The sequence below is a fragment of the Ailuropoda melanoleuca genome, chromosome 5 (genome assembly GCF_002007445.2).
Source record: "Ailuropoda melanoleuca isolate Jingjing chromosome 5, ASM200744v2, whole genome shotgun sequence".
NCBI classification, from domain to species: Eukaryota; Metazoa; Chordata; class Mammalia; order Carnivora; family Ursidae; genus Ailuropoda; species Ailuropoda melanoleuca.
Window position 1 is genome coordinate 25,584,294 of NC_048222.1, and position 22,921 is coordinate 25,607,214.

The 22,921-nt window shown below is 58.0% G+C and overlaps 2 protein-coding genes across 7 annotated transcripts in view; one reads left to right on the plus strand and one right to left on the minus strand.

The window, feature by feature from the left end:
* EXOC2 (exocyst complex component 2) overlaps positions 1–22,921 on the plus strand; it is a 608,573-nt gene that overhangs the window by 281,065 nt on the left and 304,587 nt on the right. The window lies entirely within an intron of this gene.
* The window catches only part of WDR1 (WD repeat domain 1), a 43,689-nt gene continuing 23,918 nt past the window's right edge, over positions 3,151–22,921 (minus strand). Inside the window, exons 6-15 of the mRNA XM_034660174.1 lie at positions 20,152–20,229; positions 19,712–19,792; positions 19,151–19,384; positions 16,255–16,342; positions 14,527–14,683; positions 13,274–13,361; positions 10,348–10,458; positions 7,287–7,460; positions 5,582–5,726; positions 3,151–4,164 (exon numbers count right to left, since the gene is read on the minus strand). Of these exons, the coding sequence (XP_034516065.1) occupies positions 4,058–4,164; positions 5,582–5,726; positions 7,287–7,460; positions 10,348–10,458; positions 13,274–13,361; positions 14,527–14,683; positions 16,255–16,342; positions 19,151–19,384; positions 19,712–19,792; positions 20,152–20,229 (1,263 nt within the window). The 3' untranslated portion in view covers positions 3,151–4,057. The remainder of the gene's footprint in view (positions 4,165–5,581; positions 5,727–7,286; positions 7,461–10,347; positions 10,459–13,273; positions 13,362–14,526; positions 14,684–16,254; positions 16,343–19,150; positions 19,385–19,711; positions 19,793–20,151; positions 20,230–22,921) is intronic.

The window sequence follows — 22,921 nt, forward strand, 5'->3', positions numbered from 1 at the left end:
CCTTTCTTGACATGGGATTTCTAAAGTCTCGGGACCTGCTGGCGTCAGTTGTTTCCAAGGTTCTTTTTTCCTTTTAAAATTAGTCAGTTATTAAGAATCAATTATTAATCAATTATTCAATTATTAAGAATTGTGTTAACAATATTAATATATATCAATATTAATAATTGCAAGTATTGATTTTAATTATTAAAATAATAAATTAAGAAATAAAGAATCAATGGTAAATTAATAAATTATGAGCCCCCTAGAAGGAACACTTTGGGGGTGACAAGGTCTTTACCTGGTCAGGTAAGGCATCACTGCTCCAAACTGCGTCATGCCCCTTCGCTTTTACGAAAGACCGACTTTAGAACCCACTTTCACGAACTGAAAGAAATGCAAAGAGGATTTTCACGTTTATGAGAAATGGTGAAAAGCAAAAATAGCGGTCAGAGTGGGTTTTGCAGTGAGAGGAGCCTGAACAGAGGCAGCGCGCACCTGGCCGGCAAGTGGCGCCCTCAGCGCCTTCCGCGGGAACTACACTCAGCGTCTCTGCCTGGAGCCGCGAGCTCTGAACTGTGCGGGAGCAATCGGGCTTCACCTCCACCTGTTGGGTGCATCCGTTAGCAAGGTGTGTCCTAAGTATCAGAAAAGCCCGAGAGATTTTATTGGGGGGTCTGGGAACGCTGCAAAACTTCCCGGGGAGATGAATGGTAACGGCTTTGCTTTGGGCCATTTTGGCTCAGGACGAGTTTCACAGGCGCGCCGTACTTTGGACTGCGGGGAAAGCTGTTATGTCAACGCTGTTTTCTTGTCCTCTCCCGAGGTTTTCTGAGCCCTGCACCCCTCGCAGCCCCGGCTTACAGTAAACCCATGAATCAATTTCCCGTCTCAGTTTCCTGTTTCCTAGTAGCTGCTAACTACTGATTTTAGACAGGAGTATGATAGACAACAGAAAACAGCATTGTCACAGAAATCTAGGACTTAATGCAAGAATAGAAACAAAAAAGAGAGATTTTTGTATTAAAGACTGTGAGGTTTATACTTATCTCCATAGAATGGACAAATGAATGAATCCGAGCAAGGACATTCAATTATTAAATACTCTTGGATATTTTTCAGTGATGTCACAACCTGATTCCTGTTCAGCCTTCTGAAGCCCTCCTCCCCAGCTTCGAGAGACGACCTACTCCAGGAAGCCTGCTTGGATTTTCTTCCTGAGATGCTCCTCCTGGGGCACAGGTCACGATTTGTTGTATATAACCATCAGATAGAAACTTAGTGTTCCGAATTCAGTGGTAACTACTGTATGTTAGTTTTAGCAAACTTCCTTCTGCATCGACAATAATGTCCCACATTTATCGCATTTACTGCAGGCCAAACCCTGACTTAGGCTTTACTTGGAGTATCTCACATAATTCCTACATGACCCTGAGACGTGTCATTATTACCCCCATCTCACAGAAGTGGAAATTGATGCTTACTGTTGTAGACACTAACAGCCCTGATATGCAGGCCATTCTTTTGTTTCTGTGGTTAAGTCAGCTTGGGATAGGCTCTGCTGTGGTAACAAACAACGGAATCCCAGGGGACGGATGGAGTAAGGGTTTACCTGTTGCTCCTGCCAGGTTCTGCAGGTGTGGTGGCCCTATATCTGCGGCCAAGCCTTTCTGGAATATGTGACCTCCCAAGTCAGGGACAGGAGCAGAGGGGGCTACACACAGCCCTAAACTGCTACCTCTGTCTGCAGGTGTCCCCCACTCTCACTTAGTCACAGGGCACAGTACGAGTTAAGGACCTTGGATCAACTCTTCTCTGAAAAACCCTCTAGTGAGGAGTGGAGTTGAGGGAGGAGTTGCGGCCCTTCTGACCTTTGAAGGCTTGGTTTGAAAGACCCAAGCCTGTGGTCTTTCCCATGTATGTGGTCACTTTATATGCATTATTCTATCACTTTGTTTTCTAGCATAGATGTTGCAGACTGTCCCACGTATGGACAAATTTCCATTTGAAAAATCCCATGTGCTCAAGGAAAATTATGCTGAGCATCGAAACATACACATCGTTTGGCCTGGGATGTGTAGAAAAGCCATGTTGTAACAACTGATTTACTGTGGGTTTTCTGCTTCAATATGCTTTTAGTCAAATGTATCAATCTTTTATACGTTATAGGTTTTGTCATTCTTAGAAACACTCAGGTCTGAGGGGACACAAAGTCCCCGAAGTTTTCTTCTAGCATTATTTATATTCCATTGTTTAAAATTAAAAACTTGGACCACTTTTAATTTAGTTTGGTGTAATGACAAGTAAGCAATCTTTTTTCGGATTGGTAACAAACTCAGTCGTCACTGTTGAGCGCATCATTTGCCGTTTCCCCCACGGATGGGAAATGAGCCGCTGTCTGTCCCCAGTCCACACACACAGGCAGGAAGCACATTTGCAGGCTCTGTTCTGCGGCGACCCCAGCTTCAGGTACTACAGGGTAACATTTAATTCTTGTCCTTTCTTAGGTCTGTTTTCAGACATGACCTGTGGAAGCAGTATGATGAAATCAGGCAGGAGAAAATGTTTTTTTATTGGGACTGCAAATTTAGAAGATGTCTTTCTAGCCAAGATCATCTTTCACGATTAATAGGAATGTTTGAAAATTTAGTGTTTTTCAAGGTCCAAATGCATGCTGTTCCTTATTTTTGAAGGCAGTACTGGAAAGATCATGGACTGCCCCAGAATTTGCAATCAGGTGGGATCTAGGGATCATCTGGTCCAATGTTTTCAGTTTACAAATAAGTTTAGGCCCAGAGAAGGGAGGTGAGGTGGCCCAGGTCACACAGCAATCTGGTAGCTGGGATGGCCGCCAAGTCCCAGCCCCTTCCCTGGGGCTTCTCTCCCCAAACTGGGTGGATCCAGCAATCTGGGTTCCTGAACTGTCTCCCTCTGAGGCTGCAGGCCGGGGAGAAGCTACAAGGTTCCCGCACAGGTTTCCGTGCCCCCACCCCCACAGCCCCCCACCACACAAAGTTAGCCATCCACAGTGAAGAGAAAGACATTTAATCACTTCTTCGTCTTATCTCTTAAAGCGCTCAAAGTGTTTTCACAAGTGCAAAGGGAGCGATTGCTCTCAGCCAACATTGACCAGTAATTCCAACACACACAAAAAAACTACAATCACCGTGCTTTATACTTACTTTTAATTTCTGCACTGAAAAAAAAAAAAAGTGAAAACCATGACAGGTTAGTTTACAGTGACGTCACCTCTGCCTTTAAATTAACCTTTGCTCTTGGGGGCAGAAGGGGGAAAGAAAGACAAACACATCAAAGCAGGAGAGCAACACGGTGGCCGAGACACCTGGGTCTGGCTCGTCGGGCTCTGAACACCCGGAGGCGGCGGCGCCCTCGGCACGCTGGCCTGTAAACACCGACAGGCAACAGTTAAGATACATTAAAAAGAAAAAAAATTCCCACAATTCCATTCTTAAAATCAAGCACAAAAACGGACAGTGAATACAAGGTTCACGTGAGCGCACCCCATCCGCCGTGGAGGCGGCCACACAGCCCGGCGAGCTCCGGCCCGAGCGGCACCTGCTGCCCAGAGCTCTGGCTCTGCTGAGCCGCCGCGGGGCCCCTCGTGCCGCCAGCACAGGGCACGCTGCAGGCGGGGGTCTGCAGGGACAGGGCCTGCGGGGAGGGGGGGGCACCCGCGGGGGGGGGGGGGCGGCCCACAACCGCAGCCTCCCCTGACAGACGGCAAGAGCCGCAGGGGCGGATCTGTGTGCTTTCGAGGCTCTGCCTCTGGAATGTTCTGCACTTGGGCTGGGGTGGTTGGTGGGTGTGAGTTACGCTCCACACGTTGTTTAAGTGCTTGCTTTATTTCTCATGTGCAAACTGTCACTGTCTAAAGCTTTCAGAAGGACGTGTACAGATACAACACCCTGCAGAGACGAGGGCGCTTGCGCTAGGGCCCTCCCTGCTGGGCGGGGCGGGGTGTGGGGGCGCAGGACAGAAATGTGTAGAGAAACGACGTGTTCTGCTGCGGTTAAGCTCTAGTCCCTGATTCGGTCCGTCCAAAGGAGGGGGCCCCTCAGTAGGTGATTGTCCACTCTTTGACAGAGGCGTCGTGGGAGGTGGTGACCAGCGTGCGCTCGTCCAGCCAGGCCAGGCTGCTGACGTGGTGGAGCCGGTGTGCATCTGTGGGGGAAGAAGGCGCTGAGGGGAGCCCGCGGCTCGGCTCCCCAGCTCCTCGGACGAGGCGCAGGGGACAAGCATACCAACAGCCACAAGGGGCCAAGAACCTGACCGCGGTCAGAACCCGTCCCTCATCACGGAAGCCTGAGCGTCTGGAAGGTGGACGGTGGGGCAGGCGTTCTCAAGCCGGCATCCCTGCCGCCCCTCCCAGACACGGTCCTGTCCTGACAACCAATGTCCCCTGGAGACACAACTGCTCCTCCCCCAAGCGGGTGCAAAGTTGGTTTCTCTTTATGCCTAAAGCAACAATAGGGGATACACAGGAACAGCTCCCTGGTGTATCTGCGGTAATAAATGTGGGGTGGATGATAATTAATAAAAGGCAGAGAAGCCTCTGTAAAAGGCTGACCGGTGACCAGAATACCCTGAGACACACGGGCCGAGCCTCTTGGGTCCCCCTCTGTGAGAGCTGCACCAGGGGTGAACAAGTCCTCCCTCTCCTGCCTCTATCCTCCAGACCCGGAGGGTCGTACTACAAACCCCACAGAGCAGGGGGCCCCGGGAATCTGTTCTGTGCCGCCTTCCGCCGGCCCTCCCATCTGGCTGCAGGTGACACACTGGGACAGGAGAATTTCACATCTACCCTGGACAGACATGGTCCCTCCCGGGTCCATGAGCCACGTGTGACTACAGAGCCCTTGAAGCGAGCTATTGCCACATGTAGAAAAAATACGTTGGGCTAAATAAAACTTACTTTTAAGAATAATTTCACTTTTTTTTTTTTCTCTTTAAACAGGGCAGCTAGAAACACGGGAGGTCCACGGTAGGCTCCATTACCCTCCCACTGAACACTGCCCATTGCGGAGAGAGAACCTGGTCAGCAGTTTCATTTAGGGGGTGGGGTGGGGGAAGGGAAAGTGCTGTGGTCTGAATGTTTCTGTCTGCCCCCCAAAACTGTATGCTGAAAACCTAATGCCCAAGGCCATGGTATCAAGAGGCAGGGCCGTGAAAGAGCTGAGGGCAGGAATGGGATCAGTGGCTTATTAAACAGCCACGGCCCACTGCCCTTCCCTTGCGCGAGGCCCAGTGCGAAGTCTCTGATCCGGAAGAGCTCCCCCACGCCCCAGCCATGCTGACCCCCCTATCTGGGACTTCAGCCTCCTGAGCAGTGAGCAGTAATTCTGTGGTTTATAAGCCACCCAGTCTGTGGAACTTTGTTATGGAAGCCCAATGGGCTAAGAAGAGATGTGAAGAGGGACCCCCATGTGCTAAGGTGTGCGCCTGGTGAATGGAGGCCACCTGCTCTCACACTGGGACTCGTGCATCGTCGGTCCCTCTGCGTGTCTAGCAGGGGCCGGCAGAATGAGCACTATGCCTCTCTGGGGCTGCCTGGGGAGCCGAGGCGGGAGCAGAGAGTCACCTTGGATCTTGACCCTGGTCTCGGGGTCACTCAGGGTCCAGACGTACACCATCATGTCCATGCCGCCGGAGGCGAAGTGCTCGTTGTCTGGTGACCAGGCCAGGCAGACGATCTTCGCGTGGTGTCCGTAAAATACGTTGTTCTCCTAGTCGTGGGTTGAAAACAGGTTGTAGGTCAGGGTTCAGGCCAGAGGAGCGCGTGTCATCTCACCTGCCCTCAAGGGCCAACGCTGACGCAGTACTCTCTCCGCCAGGCACGCCACATGGAGGCTTCACAGGAACCCGAGGTGCCCGCTGCTCTGTGAGGAGGCCCAGAGGGCGCGGCCCAGCAGCAGGCAGTAGCCACCGTGCCCCTGGGACCCCGGACGGCCTCCGTCACGGCACTCACCCTGAAGCACTAGCCCTCGGCCCGGCCAGGGTTCAGAGCAACGCCAACACGAAGGCTCAAGGAGGCCCCGGCTCGGGCAGGTGGCGCTCAGAGCAAGCTCGGGCAGCAGAGGGAGGCCGCCGGCCTCTCCCCACGCACACCTGCCGGCTCCTCACTACTCCGCAGGCTGGGCCGGGGCTGGACGGAGCCTGTGCGCTGCAGGACCGGCCCTTTCCTGATGCTGTAGGGAGGCTTTTTCTTCAGGGCATTCTATTTTCTTAATCCCCAGAAAAGGTCGACCTGACGATGATTGTCAAGTTTGCCTGTTCTGTGCTGATCCGTCCCTGTCACCGTCTACTTAGCACGCCGTCAATAAGACTGTGGTGTGTACACGGAATCGCTTACAACGGGATACACACAGAAGCTGAGCAGTGTGGCGAGGGAGCAGAAGGACAGCCCCGGGGAGGTGGGGGTTACGTCAGCGGAGGTGCAAGCGTAACCCTGCGTTGGGTCAGAAGGACACTGGAGCATCAGACAGACCGAAGGGACGCAAGTCTAGTTAGTGCCTAAGCAGATGTTTACAGGGAGTGCGGAGAGCCCTGTTAATTCAAGTGCACCCGAATTAAGATCACTGGACGGACAATGTTAACATGGGGAGACGTTAATAGCAAAACCTAGGTGTAAATGTTCGCCTCTGCTGGATTCCAAAGCCATCCAAGTGCTGGGGGCTGGCGCGGTCTGGGCTGGGACCAAAGACCCGCCATCCTGTGCCCCTGCTCTGGCCGTACCCAGCAAGTGACCGCACCCCTACTGAAGCTGTCTCTGGTCTATGAACCGGGGCGAATGGACTGCTGTCGGCCCTCAGCTGTCCCCCCCACGCCCCGGTGCCTCTGCACCCTGGCCCGCCCTCGCCAGCCCGTGGCTCAGCACCCCCACACGCGAGGCAGCGCCGGGCTGATCTGCGCTCATCTTCACGAGACCTCAAAGGTAATGAGACTAGAGAAGAAAATCTAGTTTCAGCCCTTCGACAGAGAAGCAGCCAGGAAGTCACTCAGCCGGGCAGCCCAGGTGAACCATGAACCAATCAGCATGTCTTCACAGCAAGCCTGCCGCAGCCCAGGGCCCTAACTTTCTGGCAACTTTCTACCTCACTCACAAAACCACGAGCTCCTGGATGACAGGTGCACCTCCTTGTCTCACATCATTCAGTTCTGCGAGCAAGGAAGCCACGTGGTCTCAAGTGACTGCCAGGCCGATGACAGGGGAGAGAGGCCACGGCCCCCACCCGCCACCCACACTGCCCAGCATGGGGACAGGGCCGCCCCGACCGCCCACTCACCGAGTAGCCGTCAGCAACACTGAAGACCGTGACCACTTTGCTGGCATCGCACACGGCAAGGAAGGCGCCATCGTGGGAATATGCGACATCGGTCACAGGGCCCTTGGCCTCCAGGAGCTTGCCCTCGTCCTTCAGCGTGGTGCCTAGAATGGAGTACAAGCGGACATTCCCGTCCTGCAAGAGGACAGAGAGCCAGTGAGTCACTTCCAGATGTGCACCACTGCAGGAGCGCGTGCGCGCGCGCACACACACACGCTTCCGATACCCTCCTAAAACCCTTCAGCAGCTCCCACGGTGTGCTCAGCATAGTGGGAAGCATTACTCAGGAGCATAATTAAAATGCTGAACACTAGGTACCCCCAATTCTGGTTCTGTGTGTCTAGTGTTCAGGACTCTGCCTAAGTTCCAACGCAGGTGTTCACAGGGAAAACTCTGAGAAGTATCTATACACGTGTTAGCATGGCAGTGAGGGCCCCTGGTCTGGCTCTGTCCCCCCTGGCCACACTGCCTGCCCCTGTGCTCTGTACCCAAACTGCCCTTCCCAGCACCCTGGAGGTTTCTTCCGGCACCGACTCGCTCTCTGACCAAGCCCCATCTGTCCAACCTGCTGTCTCCTAGCGAGCTCCCCACGCGTGTCGTGAGCCAGGCACCTCTTCACAGGGAGGCGCACCTGCTCTTCCAGACGGCAGCTGCCACTCAGTCCACGGGCTGATCACCTGCCCAGGGGTCCTTGAGCCTGGGATGCCCATGGGATGCCCAAGCGCCCGGCTCTACCCAGCTCTCCTCGGCCAGAGCCTCTGAGGGGTGTCTGGACAGCTCTGCTAGCAGTTCAGCCCATGCTGTGGGAGCCCAGCCAGGTAGGTGGATACACCTTGGGCACCTGCCCTCCAGGCCAGGGACCTCCCCCCCATTTCATGCCCCCAGAGACTTGTCCAGGGCCTGAAAAGTGCCACACACGGTGGAACGAATCCGTGAAGGTGGCACAGATGGACAGACAGAAGGAACCAGGACAGGTGGTGTCCTTGTGACTGCCCGAGGCTGCCCTGGAAGGAGGTAGATCAAGGACCAGCCCGCCCTCTCGGGACAGCTAAGCTGTCTGAGTGGCAAAGATCATCCAAGGTCTCCTAGCTCCGTTCACAACACAGCCCTGGCTCTGCCTCCAACAGAGGAGAACGGCCATGTCCAACCCCTGCAGGGGCTGTGAGCACAGAAGTCCTTGAGCTCACGTGACAAGCACACCGCAGTGGGAGTCTGGGCTCCAGCGTCCTGTGAGTACTGCCCACAAGGGAGGCACTGTCAGGAAGGAAATGGCCACACTAGCAGACTGCACACAGAGGACGTCACAGGAGGGACACAGCACCAATATCCACCACCGTGCTAATGACGTGACGGGACGGCCACTTGCCCGCATGTCATTAAAATAAACGAAGACCACCAGTATGTGGAGGACAACGGGGAACCTTGGTGTAAACACAGGAGTGTCCTGGGTGATCATGGAGACTCACAAGCCTGGGGCTGGCAGACAACCAGGAAGAGGAAAGCTGCCAAAACCTTAACGTGGGAGCTGAGGGGACGAGATAGCCACCTCTCCTTTTTAAGTGGAAAAAAGGTAAACGTCTAGTAAGCAGGGCATGGTGCTATGGCCGTGCAAGGGGGAACACCAGGTTCAAACTCCACGTCTGACTCTGACCTCCTGCCCCAGGACCATGGCTGTGAACTCCTCCCTAGAAAAGGGAAGGCTGTTTCTCAAAACATGCCAGAGGGCAGGTATTCGGGAAAGGAGGAGTGACAGGCCCAGAAGGGACCGCCAGCACTGCAGGGGTGCTGGCTTACAGGGACAGTTCTGGGCAGAGCACTGCAGGAGAGCAGGGCCGACGGGAACCCTGTGGGAGGCGGTGGGGCTGCTGCCCTGTCTGGGGCTTGGCTGGGCTGCTTGGCAGGCGGGGATGCAGTGCCTCATGGAGGGGCAGCCACACAGACGGGACACACCTTACTCGTCTGTGACAACCAGCGAAGTCCACGTGTCTCACAGCCATGGCAACACAGAGGAAGAGCGACAGTGCAAGGGCCGACAAGCCCTGCTCTCCATGTCTGGGCAGTGGTGGCTCGACACTGTGCCCACGGGCTCCCTAGGGGAAGGAACAGCCTGTGGCCGTGGTGGGGGCCTCCCTCACCCGCTTGGGCAGGCACTCTGACCTGCTGTCAGAGCGCCCAGAGGCCTGTCTGGCTGGTCCTCCTCCAGGCTGGAGGCGGGGGCAGCAAGGACCATTTCTGAGACTGGAGGTGGGACCGCCTGGGGGGCAGGTGGAGTGACCAGTGCCGAGTATGCGTCCCATAGGCCAGCTACTGGGCCAAGTCCTGCCCACAGACCAGCCTTTCCTCAGCCCTCACGCCGGCGCTACGAGAACAGCCACGGGCCTCTCGGTGGGCAGCTGGCCCCTGGGGTCCTCGAGCAGCTGGGGAGCAGGCGGTTTCACAGGAGGCACCTGCAGGTGACCCGGCAGGCACTGCCCAACGCTGGCTTCCTTCCCTGGGGGCGAAGTCTGCCATCTTGGCTGCAGAACTCCTTCATCAGGGCACCTGAGCCCCCCAGGGCCAGATGGGACAAAGGGAGCCGGTTTGTAAAGCACTCAGGACTTGGCCTGGCAGGCAGGGACCACTGGGTCCCCGCGGCTCTCGGTTTACAGGGGCGAGAGCGCCACACTGTGCAGGACAGCGTAAGCGCAGAAGGGAAACCCTGGACCCGTCTGGTTAGTGCCGCTTCTCAGATGTCAGCAATCTTCCTGTCATGCTCCTACCTACAACCCGCCGGCCCAGCTCCTCCACGCTGGTCCTCTCAACACGCTAAGTCACGTGTGCCCCAAGCGCTCACGTGGTTGACGGCCCAGCGGTCCCCCCTGCCGAGTGCTCCCAGCCCAGCCCCCTCTCGCTGCGCGGGCCCTTGATCTCCCACCACTTCCTCCCGATCTGCCTCGGGACAGCTCCGCACTCACACAGCCCGTGTCACCCCCAAACCGCCCAGACAGCCGGGGGCAGAGGACATGCGGGACATGAGACTCACCGTGCCCCCGACAGCCACCGTGTCACCGCTGGGGTGCACCGCCACCACTTCGGGCTCGTAGCCGGGGCTGTCGACGCTGAAGCACTTCTTCTGATCCTTAAGCAGGACGATCTGAAAACCAGACAGCAGTCAGGGCACCGAGGCCAGGGACAGACCGCTCGCTGCTGCGGGTGGGGGCCCTGTGACCCTCATCAGCCACTGGGAACCGTAACTGTTCCCAGTCACAGTATCGTAACAACTATCGGCTGCTGTCATCGTCACCACGAGCACCAACTTCTCGGGAAACGTCCTGACGTCAGACCTTTCCTTCCTCCCGTCACACAGTGAAGGGGCTCTGCTGAACGGCCTTCTCGTGAGGTTCAAGGGACACAAGCGTTTGGAAGAGCAAGGCTCTAAAGCAGCACCGGAATAACCCGGACACGCCGGATTCTAAGTTCTGGCATCCGAGGTCCAAAGCAAGCCCTGTCGCAGCTCCAACGCGCAGCACGTGAACATCCTACAATGCCGTGAGCGGCACCCACACCAGGGGTGGCAGCACTGGAACCCGTCTTCCAGACAAAAACTGCATCCCAGGTGTGTGCGCCGGCGAGCAGACGGCAGAGCCGGGCCCCAGGTCCACAGAAGCTCTTTGCTCCCCACCAGCCTCCCCCCAGAGCACGACTCGTCCCGGCAGTGGGGAGGGCAGGACAGATGGCGCACAGCAAGGCGGCCAGAAGCTCCGCCCCAGCCAGCACCTGCCTCGCTTCCCTCTGCCTCAGGCGGGGGCAGGACGGAGTCCCCAGGCAGGGCTGAGTGCCCGGGTGTCCAGGCCAACGGAGAGCCCAGCGGACAGACCAGCTGGGGCTTGAGCCTGGCTCAGCTGCTTACTGCCTGTGGGGGCAGCTCTGTCCTGAGCCTCAGCTTCCAGGGCAGAAGAACCTGCCGGTGCCTACACGTCGCAAAGCCGGAATTCAACGTTCAGAGTAAATAAAGTCCCTAATAAAATCAAATGAAAGTAGCAGCTGAAGTCCACTGAGCGGGAGACACACGCCTTGCTAATGTGCTGCACGCGCTTCCGCCCTGGAGATGGCAGAATCCTTGCCCCACCCCCTGTATGGAGGAGAAAATGGGGTAGAGAGAGTCAGAGGCCCAAGGCCTTATATATAACTCTCAAAACCAAGCTGGGACTCACGTCTGGGCCGCAGGACCTCAGAATCCCTGGCTACCATGCGGTAACTCCTGCCCTCTGGTGCGCGCGGAGGAGGCCCTCTGTACACGGAGACCCTCTGCGCCCTCTACCCCCCGCGCCTCTTGCTGCCCCTCCTGCTTCGAGCTCAGTGGACTGCTCCCAGACAGCATGGCCTAGATTTGTGACAGCTTTGGCTTCATCCCACGGTACCCCTGCCCAAGCTACCAGCTGTCCCACGAAGGGCAGGCCGGCCCCCGCCCCCACTCTCCAGTGGCCTCTGCGTCTGTGTGCATGGAGGGGTGGGGGACGGGGGAAGAGGAATAGGTGGACAGGTGGCAGCACCCTCACCAAGATCTACTGATGAAAATGCAGCCTGAGAAACAGTCACCTGCCATCTGCCCAACTTAGGAAGTGGACTTACCGGACAGGTAAGGACGAGGGACACATGCATTTGCATAAACTTGCCTAAGAGCTGAGACTTGAACCGAGCTGTTTCCTGCGCTAAGACCACAGGCCCCTTCCAGCACATTCTGCTCACCCTATGACCTGCAGGAAGGAGTTCTACAGAAGCTTCCCACCTGGAGTGGAGCAGGGAGCCGGGTAGCAGTGGCACATCACAGAACAATCTCGCACTCCTCCGCCCTTCCCAAGCGTGGCACCAGGCTGGCCCCTCTCTGACCCTCCTTGTGCAAGCCTCGCCACGAGCCTTGGAGAAGGGCCTGTCAGGACTGCTCTCGACAGGAAACCAAGGCCTGGGACACGGAGCCCACCCCATGGAGCAGCAGCCCCGGCCTGCCCATGCTTCTAGAAGGCTGTCATTCAGGCCCTCCACCCCCTGACTCTGCTATGGCTCTCCGTGCAGTTCATTCCTGTTCTTCCCCCACAGACCACCCAGGCTGCCGGCACTAACTGCCGGCAGGAGCTCCTGCGATCTAGGACACACAGAACACCATTCTCCCCGAAGCACTCAAGTGTGCAGGACGCAAGGGGGTGGTGGACCCCGAACGGCAGCTGTCTTTAGCAGGGTCGTTGCTCCTGCCATTGGGGGCTCAGTCACACCTGTCCTCCCTGATCTACACGCCGAGACAGCCCGGTCTGCTGACAGACACTGCCTGCGTCGGAGCAGAACGCTGTAGGAAGTGGGTCACACCAGGGTTTCGGTCAAGAGTGCTTTGTTCCAGAAATTCCAAAAGAAGGTGTGTGGTGACCTATCTTGAATGAGAAACCAGGCCACAGAGCTGGGATACCAAGGGCCATTCTGACCCCGGTGCCCCCAGCCATCATGTGGCCTTGGGGAAGTCACTAGATTACTGAGCACATCGGCCCCTCTTAGGAAAGGAAGGTGCAACGCTGCAGGGAGCCTCGTGAGACCCCGTGAGCTGTCACGGAGGAGAAAACCAGAGCTCACAGAAGGTGACGAACATGCGGGGAGTCACACAGCTCCAAGGGTCAGGGCTGTGGCCCGGCAGGCCCGCCCGGGCTGACGGACACACAGGGAGGCTATTGCCTGACAGCCGTGCCCTCTGGCAGCCGCAGACCCTGGGCAAGCAAGTGACCCTCCCTGGGCCTCTGTCTCCTTGTCTGTAAAGCGAGCAGGACACCGTGTCTACCGGAGAGGACTGACTCACTGCACGTGGAACTCGTACAGACACGTATCAGAGCTCCGGCCGAACAGGAGGCGAGGGGAGGTCAGAGGCCGCACCCTGCCAGCTCTGCTCTGCCGCCCAGTCCTCCCCACCACACTGCAGCGGACCGTACCTGGCCGATGCACACGACTACAGCGTAGCCTCCGGGGCCCACAGCCACGCACTTGGGTTGGACGTCCATCTTCACGACTCCCTGCCCGCTGGTGGAGACAAGGGAAAACGTGTTACGTCCACCTCACGGGGGCGTGATGTGTGTGTTGGGCACACGCTCACTGCACACCCACAGCAGCTCAGGGGCCAGGAAGCGGAGAAGTTACTCCAGCCACACTGAGGGAGCCATGTGCTAGAACCTGGGACCAGTGAGAAAGGACCCCCCCACTCCAGGGAGAGATCGGAAATCACGCGGGGGCTGGTGGACCCTGTCCCGCGTCCATCGGCCACAGACCCTGGCGATCCCTGGGTACAGAAGAACTGAGCCCACCTCCTGCTCCCACAGTCACAGCCACTCTGCTCGGCAGGGTGACTCTCCTGAGGAAGCAGATACTTTCACAGGTGAGAATCAGGTCTTTGTTTTTGGCTAATGCCGTGAGAACATGCCCTGGAAAATCCTGCACACATGCAAAAACTTCTTGAAAACAGTAAACTAAGGAAAATCCCATGTGACCGGGCCAAGTGTGGGGTCCCTGCGACTCAGGTCACCAGACTGTGGCTGTGCCTCGGGGTCTCTCTCCTGTGAGGCTGAGGGCGCAGCTCTGCGTGCGGTGGGAAGGCTCTCGCAGGGGCCGTGCTAATGCAGGGTCAGCATCGGGCAGCAGCAGAGGGCGGCCAGGGTCTGGACGCCGGTTCTGGGGCACCTTGGTGGGGGTGGGAGCTGCAGGTTCCCAGCCCGTACTTCCACGAGCCAGACCCTGCTCTCCCCCTCCTCACCCTGCACAGGAAGCCACAGGTCGTTAACAATTATGTCCCGGAGTCAAGGACGGCCAGTTCAAGGCACCGGAGCAAAACCACACCACACTGCCGCTTCCTCAGAGCACCTGCCACGGGCCGGGAGCTGTGAGGGCCTTTGGGCCTTCCCAACAGCCCGCAAGGCCGGCTCCTCGGTCCCCTTCCTCGGCTGATGAGGAATAGAACGAGGAGGGCATCTGGGCTGAGATGTTCCGCCTGGCTGCCAGGCAGAGTCTACACAGGTCACCGTCCACACGGGCCACCTGGACTCTCACCTGGCCCCAAGCTGAGGGCCTGGCCACAGGAGTCACTGGGGGGAGCAGTGAGAAGGGCCAAGCGCCATTGAGAGCTAGAAGCAGTGCGGGCAAAGGGGCCCCCGTTCCGGGATGCACCGTGGCCCCGGCCCCCAGCAGCCCTCACCTGTAGTCCCGCAGCGTGAGGTTGGTGTACCGCACCGTGTCGTCCATGCTGCAGCTCACCAGCTGCCCCGATTCGTCCACCGTCATCCTGGACACCTGGTTCGTGTGGCCCTTCCCGGCGAAGGAGTCATTCTCCCCCGTCTCTGAATCCCAGTAATGTGGGGCGGGGTTAAGGAAAAGCCACCTCCAGGACAGGGGGCAGGACCCACCGGGGAGGCATGGCTGATCCGCATTCGGGGCACATATTTGGGACGGGGCTGGGAACACAGGGCCTGAGGGGACGTCTAGGGTAAGTTTAAGTCCGAATTCCAGAACAGACGTCCTGGTGACAGGCAGTGGGCCACTGAGGACACGCTGAGCAGTGCGGCCGGACCACCTGCAGCAGCGCCGCGCACGGCCAGGCGATGCGGCATGTGTGCGGTCCCCGCGGGCTACTGGTGCATACGGACCACAGCCTGGCCGCGGCAGCCTCCGCGGGGAGGGAACGACCTCTCACTGGGCGCCGAGCCCATGCTTCACTCCACGTCCTGTGTGCTGACAAGCCTGGGGCTGTCAGCACGAGGCCGGCTGTGCCTCCCTGCTCGGAGGACGGCTGGCCAGGGGCTGCCCGGCAGCAGCGCGGGGCTGACCCACCTTGGCGGGGTTTACACATCGTGAGTTTGAGGTGCTCAGGGGGAGGGGGTGTTTTAAGTGAGATTTCCAGGAAACACCTGGAAATCTCATCTCAAATGAAGATTACTGTTGCCTCTACAATGCCACAGGTAGGGCTCCACGGCCGACATGTTCTCGTGATGGAGACCCCAGCGCTGGATACCCAAGGACACAAAGACATCTGAGCATCAGAGTTCGAGCCGGGGTGCACCGGCGCTGGGCCTGGGGAAGATCTAGAAGAGGTGGCGTCGCACCAGGAGGGGAGCCATGCCAGGGCAGCTGAAGACGACATGATTGCAGACTGGCACACCACTCCAGGAGGGACAGACTCTAGAGCCTTCTCTGCCCCTGATGACAATGCAGCCCCCACCATACACTACCCTCCTTACATTTAATGCGGTGGCAGGTGACTCATCTGTCCTCCTACCCCAGGGCTGTGAGGAGACTCCCTAGCTGGAGCTGTCTTGTGAAAACCGCAAAGCCCTACAGGGCCGAGTCAGCCTGCACCCCAGCACCCCATAGACAACAGTCCCGGGAGGAGGGGGAGCCCCAGGCCACACGCACAGTGGGGGTTGTAGGGGCTGCTTCACATGCCTCCAGGGAAAGTCTCACTGGACTGTACAGAACCTCAGCAGAAGGGACATTCGGGTTCCAGTCCCAGCTGCGGCTGACCAGCAGTGTGACCCTGGGGAAGGCACTCGAGCATTCTGAGCTTCTGTTCTCCATTTTTAAAACAAAGGGACAGTACTGTCAGTACTCAGGGTACTGACAGGTTCTAGGTCCTACAGAATCCTAAGACTCCTGACTCACGGCTTGTGAGAAGGATCAGGCAGCACTTAGGGCCCAGGTGGGAGCAGCAGCTCGATTCAGAGTTGAACAGCCACTTACAGCTGCACAGAGAAGTGACCCATCGGGTCAGGCTGCAGCCTGGAGCCAGGGGCCCCCAGTGTGGACACGCCTGGTGGTCGGAGCCCTGCTGCTGCCACCTGGCAGGCCTGGCCTCTGGCTCCATGGGGACAGAACACTCCCACCTCTCCTGCTAGTGGTCCCGGAGCTAGCTCTGTGAGCCAAAGGATATTAATGTGTCCATCGTGGCTCCCGGAGTAGATGTAGGACTTGCCGCCGTTTTTATGCACCGTCAGACACTGGATGGATTTGCTGTGACCCTGCGGAGGAGGTGGACCGGGCGGGCTGAGCTGAGAACACGCCATTCTGCCTCTGCAACCTGCCAACCGCCCTCCACTGACTGTGCCCCTAGGGGATGAGGCAGAGACCCTCCACATCGCGGCTGACATCCGTGCCAAGACCCTGCAGCCCCCCGTGTGCCCAGAAACCCCTTCCATGAGCGGCGAGGCCAGCGCTTCCCCAGCTGACTGGCCATCTGACAAAACCTCATCAGGCAGCCCTCCCTCCCGGCACCCAACCCCAACCCGGGCCAAGGACGGGATCTCATAAAGCCCCAGGCGCCAGGGGTCTGCTCTGAGCAACTGACCCTGGCAGTGCTCCAAACGGGGGGAAATGCTGCTCACGCCCGGCACACGACGGGGAGCCCCAACCCCGAGCTGAGCCTCCAGGGTGGGGAAGAAGCAAGAAACAGGATCAGTAGCAGGAGGGCCTAATGCTCAGAGGCACGTGGGGAGACATCCGGGCCCTGCAGGGACCCAGACAGCACCAGAACACAGGGAGAGCTCCTGGCCACCCAGAGAGAGACCCAGATAGTCCTGGGGTGCTACTGACAATCTGTTCTCCCCCCAGAACCAGAACATAGAACTCTAGCTTCAACTCGTGGCTTGTGAGGTGGCTTCTGCTCTCCCAACACACCCCGCCCCACCCAAGCTGCCAGAGGGCCCTGACCCCCAAAACCTCCCTGACTGGCCACGTGATGGGCACAGACGACTCCTCTACAGCCAGACCCACCGGCTAGGGGAACATGTAACCTTGCTGTTAACTGCTGCTGAGGGCCTGGGGTGGGCGGGTCTCTGGTCCTTCCCAGCCATGCTCCGCTGCCAGGTGGCACAATTCTGCACAGGCCTTGCCCCGGGGGCTTCCCAAGCGTCCCGCAGGGTTCCACTTATTGCCACTATGTGACAACAGTCTTCTAAGAAAGGTGCACGCGGTTCTCAGGGGACACACTGGGTCCTTTCCACCTCACGTCTCCTAGGACAGAGTCCGCCAGCCCTGATACTTAACGCGTGGTCCTCAGACGATCCTGACGACTCAGGACCTGCACTGGGGAGATGCCCGTGGACTCAGTGCACGTGCCCTGCCTGGGGCCACAGTGTCACCCGCAAACTTGTGAGGAGCCTGAGCTTGCATGGGCCCCGCAGATGCCCACGGGCGAACCCAGCCGCTGTGTCTGAACAAGCTGGCTCTTGGCTGAGTCCAATGGACCTTCTAGCGTAAGAACCGCTGATCCAGCTACACATCAGAACCCCGGGTGTGTTTTAGGAGTCCCAACAGCTAGAGCCATCCCTACAGGTTCTGGCCAAATCCCTCTGGGGCAGGTCCAGTTCCAAGGCCTCCCGGTCCTCCCTCAGGCTTCCCAGGGATCCAGCTCTTTTTCAATCTCAATGTGCAGCAGGGCCGAGCACTCTAGTCTAAGTCCGGCCTTCTCCCGGGCCCCACGTGTGGCTCAGACGCCTCTGCAGTGTGAGATCAGCACCAAGTGCCCCCCGGATTCCTGCGCACACACTGTGGTGGGAGCGGGAACAGGAGTTCCCTTTCCCACAACAGTCCCTGAGCTGGCCTGGGAGGAACAGAAGCCCAGCCTGTAGTTCCCATGCTTTCAGTGGCCCGCGGGAAACTGCTCTTCTGGGCACAAGCGGGCTGACAGCCACACCTGAGTCTCTGAAGGAATTTTCCCCATGATGTCTGGAGGCCCAGCAAAATGACTGTGTCCTGCATGCCCCCTCCCCCAGCGCTCCCTGGCTCTGTGCCGTATACACCTGCGTAACACAGGCACCACGCCACACTGGGAGCCCATCAAGGAGGAGGTCCCAACGCCCCGTCCTTAGGGTCAAGCTGCAGGGAGCGTCATGGGAACAGAAGGTGTGGGGCCAGCACTGAGGACAGACGCCACTGTGACACTAGATCAGTCCTCCCCCACAAGCCACATCCCCCCTTGAATGGGACACAGCGACTCCCACCTCAGGCAATGACTCCCTCAACTCCCAGGCAGAAGCAGGGTCTACAGGGAGTGGCACCAGGGCCGGCCCTGTCCTTGGGGAGCTCCTAGGTCCTCGCCTGGCTGCTGGTCTCCTGAGATACCGAGACCACTAGGGCTGAAGGAGGGAGAAGGCATGCCCCCCCCCCAAGAAAAGAAGGGGCACCCAGGGCAGACTCTGGGCATCAGCTGCCCTGAGGAAGCCCTCCAGGTGACAGGGACAGAAGCTGGGAGGGGTCCTACCACCTCCCCCAGCTTGCTGCTGCACGAACTCCCGGCCGGGCACTCGAGCCCTCTATACCTCAGAGTCCACCTGTTTCTCCAAACTCATTCCCTCCCACGTGCCTTCCCTGCTCCAACCACATAAAACTCAAGGTCTCCTCACACTCCATCCCATGTTCAAGTGCCGCATGATGCCCAGGTCCAGTCCCAAGGCCTCCTGCAGGCTCTCTGCTGGTCCTCCCCGTCTGTGGCGATGCTCCTGGGGCTCCGTGTGCTCCAGCTGTAAGCTCCTGAGGGAGGCTATTCTCCCCAGGACACACGGACTCCTGACAGCAGAGTGAGGGCCTCTGTCCACAACCCCAAGGCCGAGCCCCCTGGTGCTTCTAGAAGCTCAAGGGGAACTCGGCATCAGCCACCAACTTCTGCTAAACACACACCCCAAAGCAACTAGCATCCTGCCCTTGACCAAACCCCAGGGCCGGTCCCTCGCTTGGCCTCACGCAGGTTCTCCCTCTTGCTCGAGGGGTGCACGCCTCCTCTGGCAGCCCTACAGGCAGGTACAGGCAGAGCCACCGCGACACAGCCTCACCTTGATGACCCGCAGGGGCTTGCTGGGGTTGTTTTTGTCCAGGTAATTGATGTACCCAGACAGGGAGATGCTGAGGAGGTGGTCCTTCTGCCACAAGCAGCCCAGCTGCTGGTCCAGAACGGTGGAGCCCATTGTAAACGTACTGACGACAGAGTTCACATTGACGTCCCAAATCTTCGAGGTTTTGTCTCCGGAAGCAGAGAGCAAATGGGTGCTATCAGGGCTCCAACTGATCTATGCAAATGAAACAGCCGGCGCGTCAGCGCGCACAGAGCGGGAAGGGGCCTTAGAAAGCGGCCTGTCCACAGCCCCCACTTCTGAGCAGGGAGAAGCCACGCCCGGGGGGGACCCGGTGGGACCAGGGTCCATGGCCCTGCTCCGGTTACTGGCTTCTCCAGGCCACGACACCCCTTCTGTGGGACCCGGAAGCTCTCCGCCGCCGCCCCTCCTTCAGCCCCCTCCCACTTCACGCTCCTAACACCGAGTTGTGTACCAACGACTGCACACAGACACGGCCCCACCAGTCGCTGGCATGCTCCCACAACACGGATCCGTACTCACAGCGTAAATGCCTCCGTCGTGAGCCTTGCCTCCTCCCAGGGCACACACTTTCTCTCCCGTCTTTCCATCGTAGACATAGATCTTTCAAGGAACAACACACATGTGGGTCACAGGTGGGAGGATGCGCTCACCAGCTGGCAGGCAAAATGAGCTCTTCCTGGTCCCTGCTCTACCCTCAAGAGTTTGCTACTGTGACTCTTAAAAAAGGAATCTGAAAAATGTGCTAACGGGCGGAGTTTCCAGCTCCATTTAAAAGGAGAGCGATGGAAAGGGGGCCACTAAGCTGTGATGACACAGCCTGGGAACCGAGCACCTTCCAGGAATGGGATGGAGGGAGAGTCCTAGTTCCTCCTGGAAATACCACTTTGGGAGGTTGGCCTGCCCTGAAGAGCTGGAAGCCGGTCAGATGCGCCCCCACTGCCCTGGGCCCCGGCCCTCACCTGGCCATCCGCGCTGGCAGTGGCAAATCTGTTCCCATCAGGAGAGAATCGCACACAGTTGACAAAGCGGCCATGGTCCTGCAGGAAAAAGCACAGTTATCCACCTGATGACAGGAGGTTCTGGAAAGTTCTTTATGAAATATGCAGTCTGCTTCACACATCTGCTCTGGCTGCCAATGTCAACTGTCAGTCCACAGGATGACCTCAGAGCTCAAATAAAACAAGCCCAAAGCAGCTCCGGACTCACTGGGAGGTATGCTTCAGCCTGCCTGCCTTGGCCCAGGCCCATCTGTGCCCGAAGGCCGTCCCCTGCTAGGCCTCCCGTAACCATGCTTGTCGGATGTGTGAGTTCCCCCCATCCTCATCCTGCAGAGCTGACAGAGCCCAGACAAAGCTGGCTCTCTTCCCTCAGGGCCCCAGACATAGCTCAAGCCCAGAACCCCAGGCCTCTTCTCCGAGTCTCCAGGGCCCAGCACACAGCAGGTGCTCAGTGGGATCAGGACGGAGCTGGGTTAACAACTGAGGTTTTAAAGAAATTAAATAATGGTCTTGCACTTCTGGGGAGTAAGACTCCAGATGACCTCCAGGGGTGATTCCCTTTCCTAAATAAGTAAACAACTCAATCTTTCCTCCTCAAGGGTTTGCAAAAGAAAACATTCTCTAAACATCCCACGTCCCTCCCCCACCTGCAAGAAACACCCCTTAAGTGAACTCGTAACTCTCCTCCAGTAGGAAGGGTTTAGAGCTTCTGTGGGTATCAACACCTAACCTTCAGGAAAGCCCCAGCCCGTCACCTGCCCCCACAGAGCCCTCCAAGGCCAAGCACTGAGTCAACTTAAGTCAGGACCTGCTTGTGTGAAGGCTCTGCATGCGTGTGTCATGTAAGGGGCTGAATCGAGCTGAACTGTGCCACCTGTACACGGAAACCTCCTTAGGAAAGAGGGTCTGTGCGGATGCGGTCGAGGTACGATGAGGTCCTTAGGGTGGCCCTAATGCAGTAACTGGTGTGCTCCAATGAGGGAGATCAGGACAGACACAGTAGGGGAGGGAAGAGCAGGTGAAGATGGGAGACAGACCAGGAGGACACTCCCTCGAGCCAAGGAATGCCAGGGGACAGAATCTGGAAGGAGCCGGGGAGACACAAGACTGCTGACACCTGATCTCAGGATCTGCCTTCCAGAAACGAGAATAAATCCCTGTTGAAGCCCCTGGTTGGTAGTCCTTTGTTACTGGCAGCCGCAGGGAATGAGCCCACGGAACACACCATCTGTAACGTTCCTGTAATGCTAACCATTCAAGGACGCCGTGCTGCTCACAGCACTGGCGAAGACACTCAGGCCAGGAAGGAGAAATTGGAGCCAGGATCCCGAGGAGGGGAGCCACAGAGCCTGGGTCAGAGGAACCCATGTGTCTGCAAAGTCCAACTGGGAGGCTGAGCAGAACAGTCGCCCCGCAGTTGGGGTCTCCCTGGTGTAGGTAGCTCTCTTCCCATGGAGCCACGAGCGCGCGATCTCTGCCCGCTGACATTCCTGGCCAGGCACGTTGGGCCCCACGCGGTTCAGTCCAGAGCTGGAGCGCAAAGCCAGCCCCGCATCTGCTCTTCAGCAACCACACCACTTCCCTCAGCTGACAAGGCCCGAAGCGGCCAGCACTTCGTCTCGCTGCGAGGGAATCCCCCTGCAGGCGCAGGGATAGGAAAGCCCGAGCCCTCCGAGCCGAGGGACATGGGTGATTAACACAAGCCACCTTTCCTTCCTGCCTCTTCCTGCCGAGCACCGTCGTGGGCTGCAACTCTGCTTTGACTCAAGAGCCTGTCCTCTGGGGCATCATGACAGGTGCCTGCGACGGAGGTGTGATGGGCTCATGGCTTCGGCCCAAACGTGGTGCTGGTTTGGGGACCGCTGGGAGGCAGTTCTCATTACTAATGTGCCATCCGGTCTGCAGGGTGACACCGAGGCCATGGACCAGAGTTTCTCGTGTGTGCGCATCTGTGTGAGGGCTGACCTTCCCTGCTGCACGGCGTGGCCTCCATGTTCCAGAGCAGGCGCAGAAGGAATCTGCTTCCCAAACTGGGATCTCTCGAGCCCTCCTGACTGCTTCTGTCTCCACAACGGTCACGGGTCACCCACCACCTTACCACTGCGAGTGCCTTGGGGAGCTTCCAGACACCCCAGGAGACAAACAGGCCCAGAGAGAAACTGGGTCTCCGGTTTCTCTTCCAGACCTCTGGGCTTGGCTGCACTGGCTCTGGGGCCTGGGCAGGCCGGGCCCCTTCTGGAGGGGAGCCACCCAGATCAGACCCTTAACTCCCCAGGCCAAATGCCACCGTGGTGCCATCCACCCGGGGCTACAAGGGAGCCAGCCAGGCTCCCCAAGAACTGGGATGCTGAAAGAGCGCACAACGAATGGAGCAGACCCTGGGCTAAAGAGGTTGCTACAGTGGGATGCTGATCCCCCTTTGCCAGGCATAAGGAATATGCCATGAGTTTGATGGCCGGCCTCCACTCAATTCCACCAGTTTTCCTGCTTCCCTGAGAGAACAGGAATGTCCCCGTATCCCAAGCCCAGCTCACGGAAGTCAGGTGCCCTCCTGAAGGGCAGCACCAGACACCCAAGCCCCACACCTGCCCATGTCCGCCCTTTCAGAGAGGCCCTCCTCCCCGCTGGAATGCCGCAGGTCCCTGCCCAGGTCCTGGAACAAGGCAGGCTTGTGGGAAAGCCTGGGTTTAGTGAGGGCCAGGAACAGCAGATGCCCCCAGAGGACCAGGCA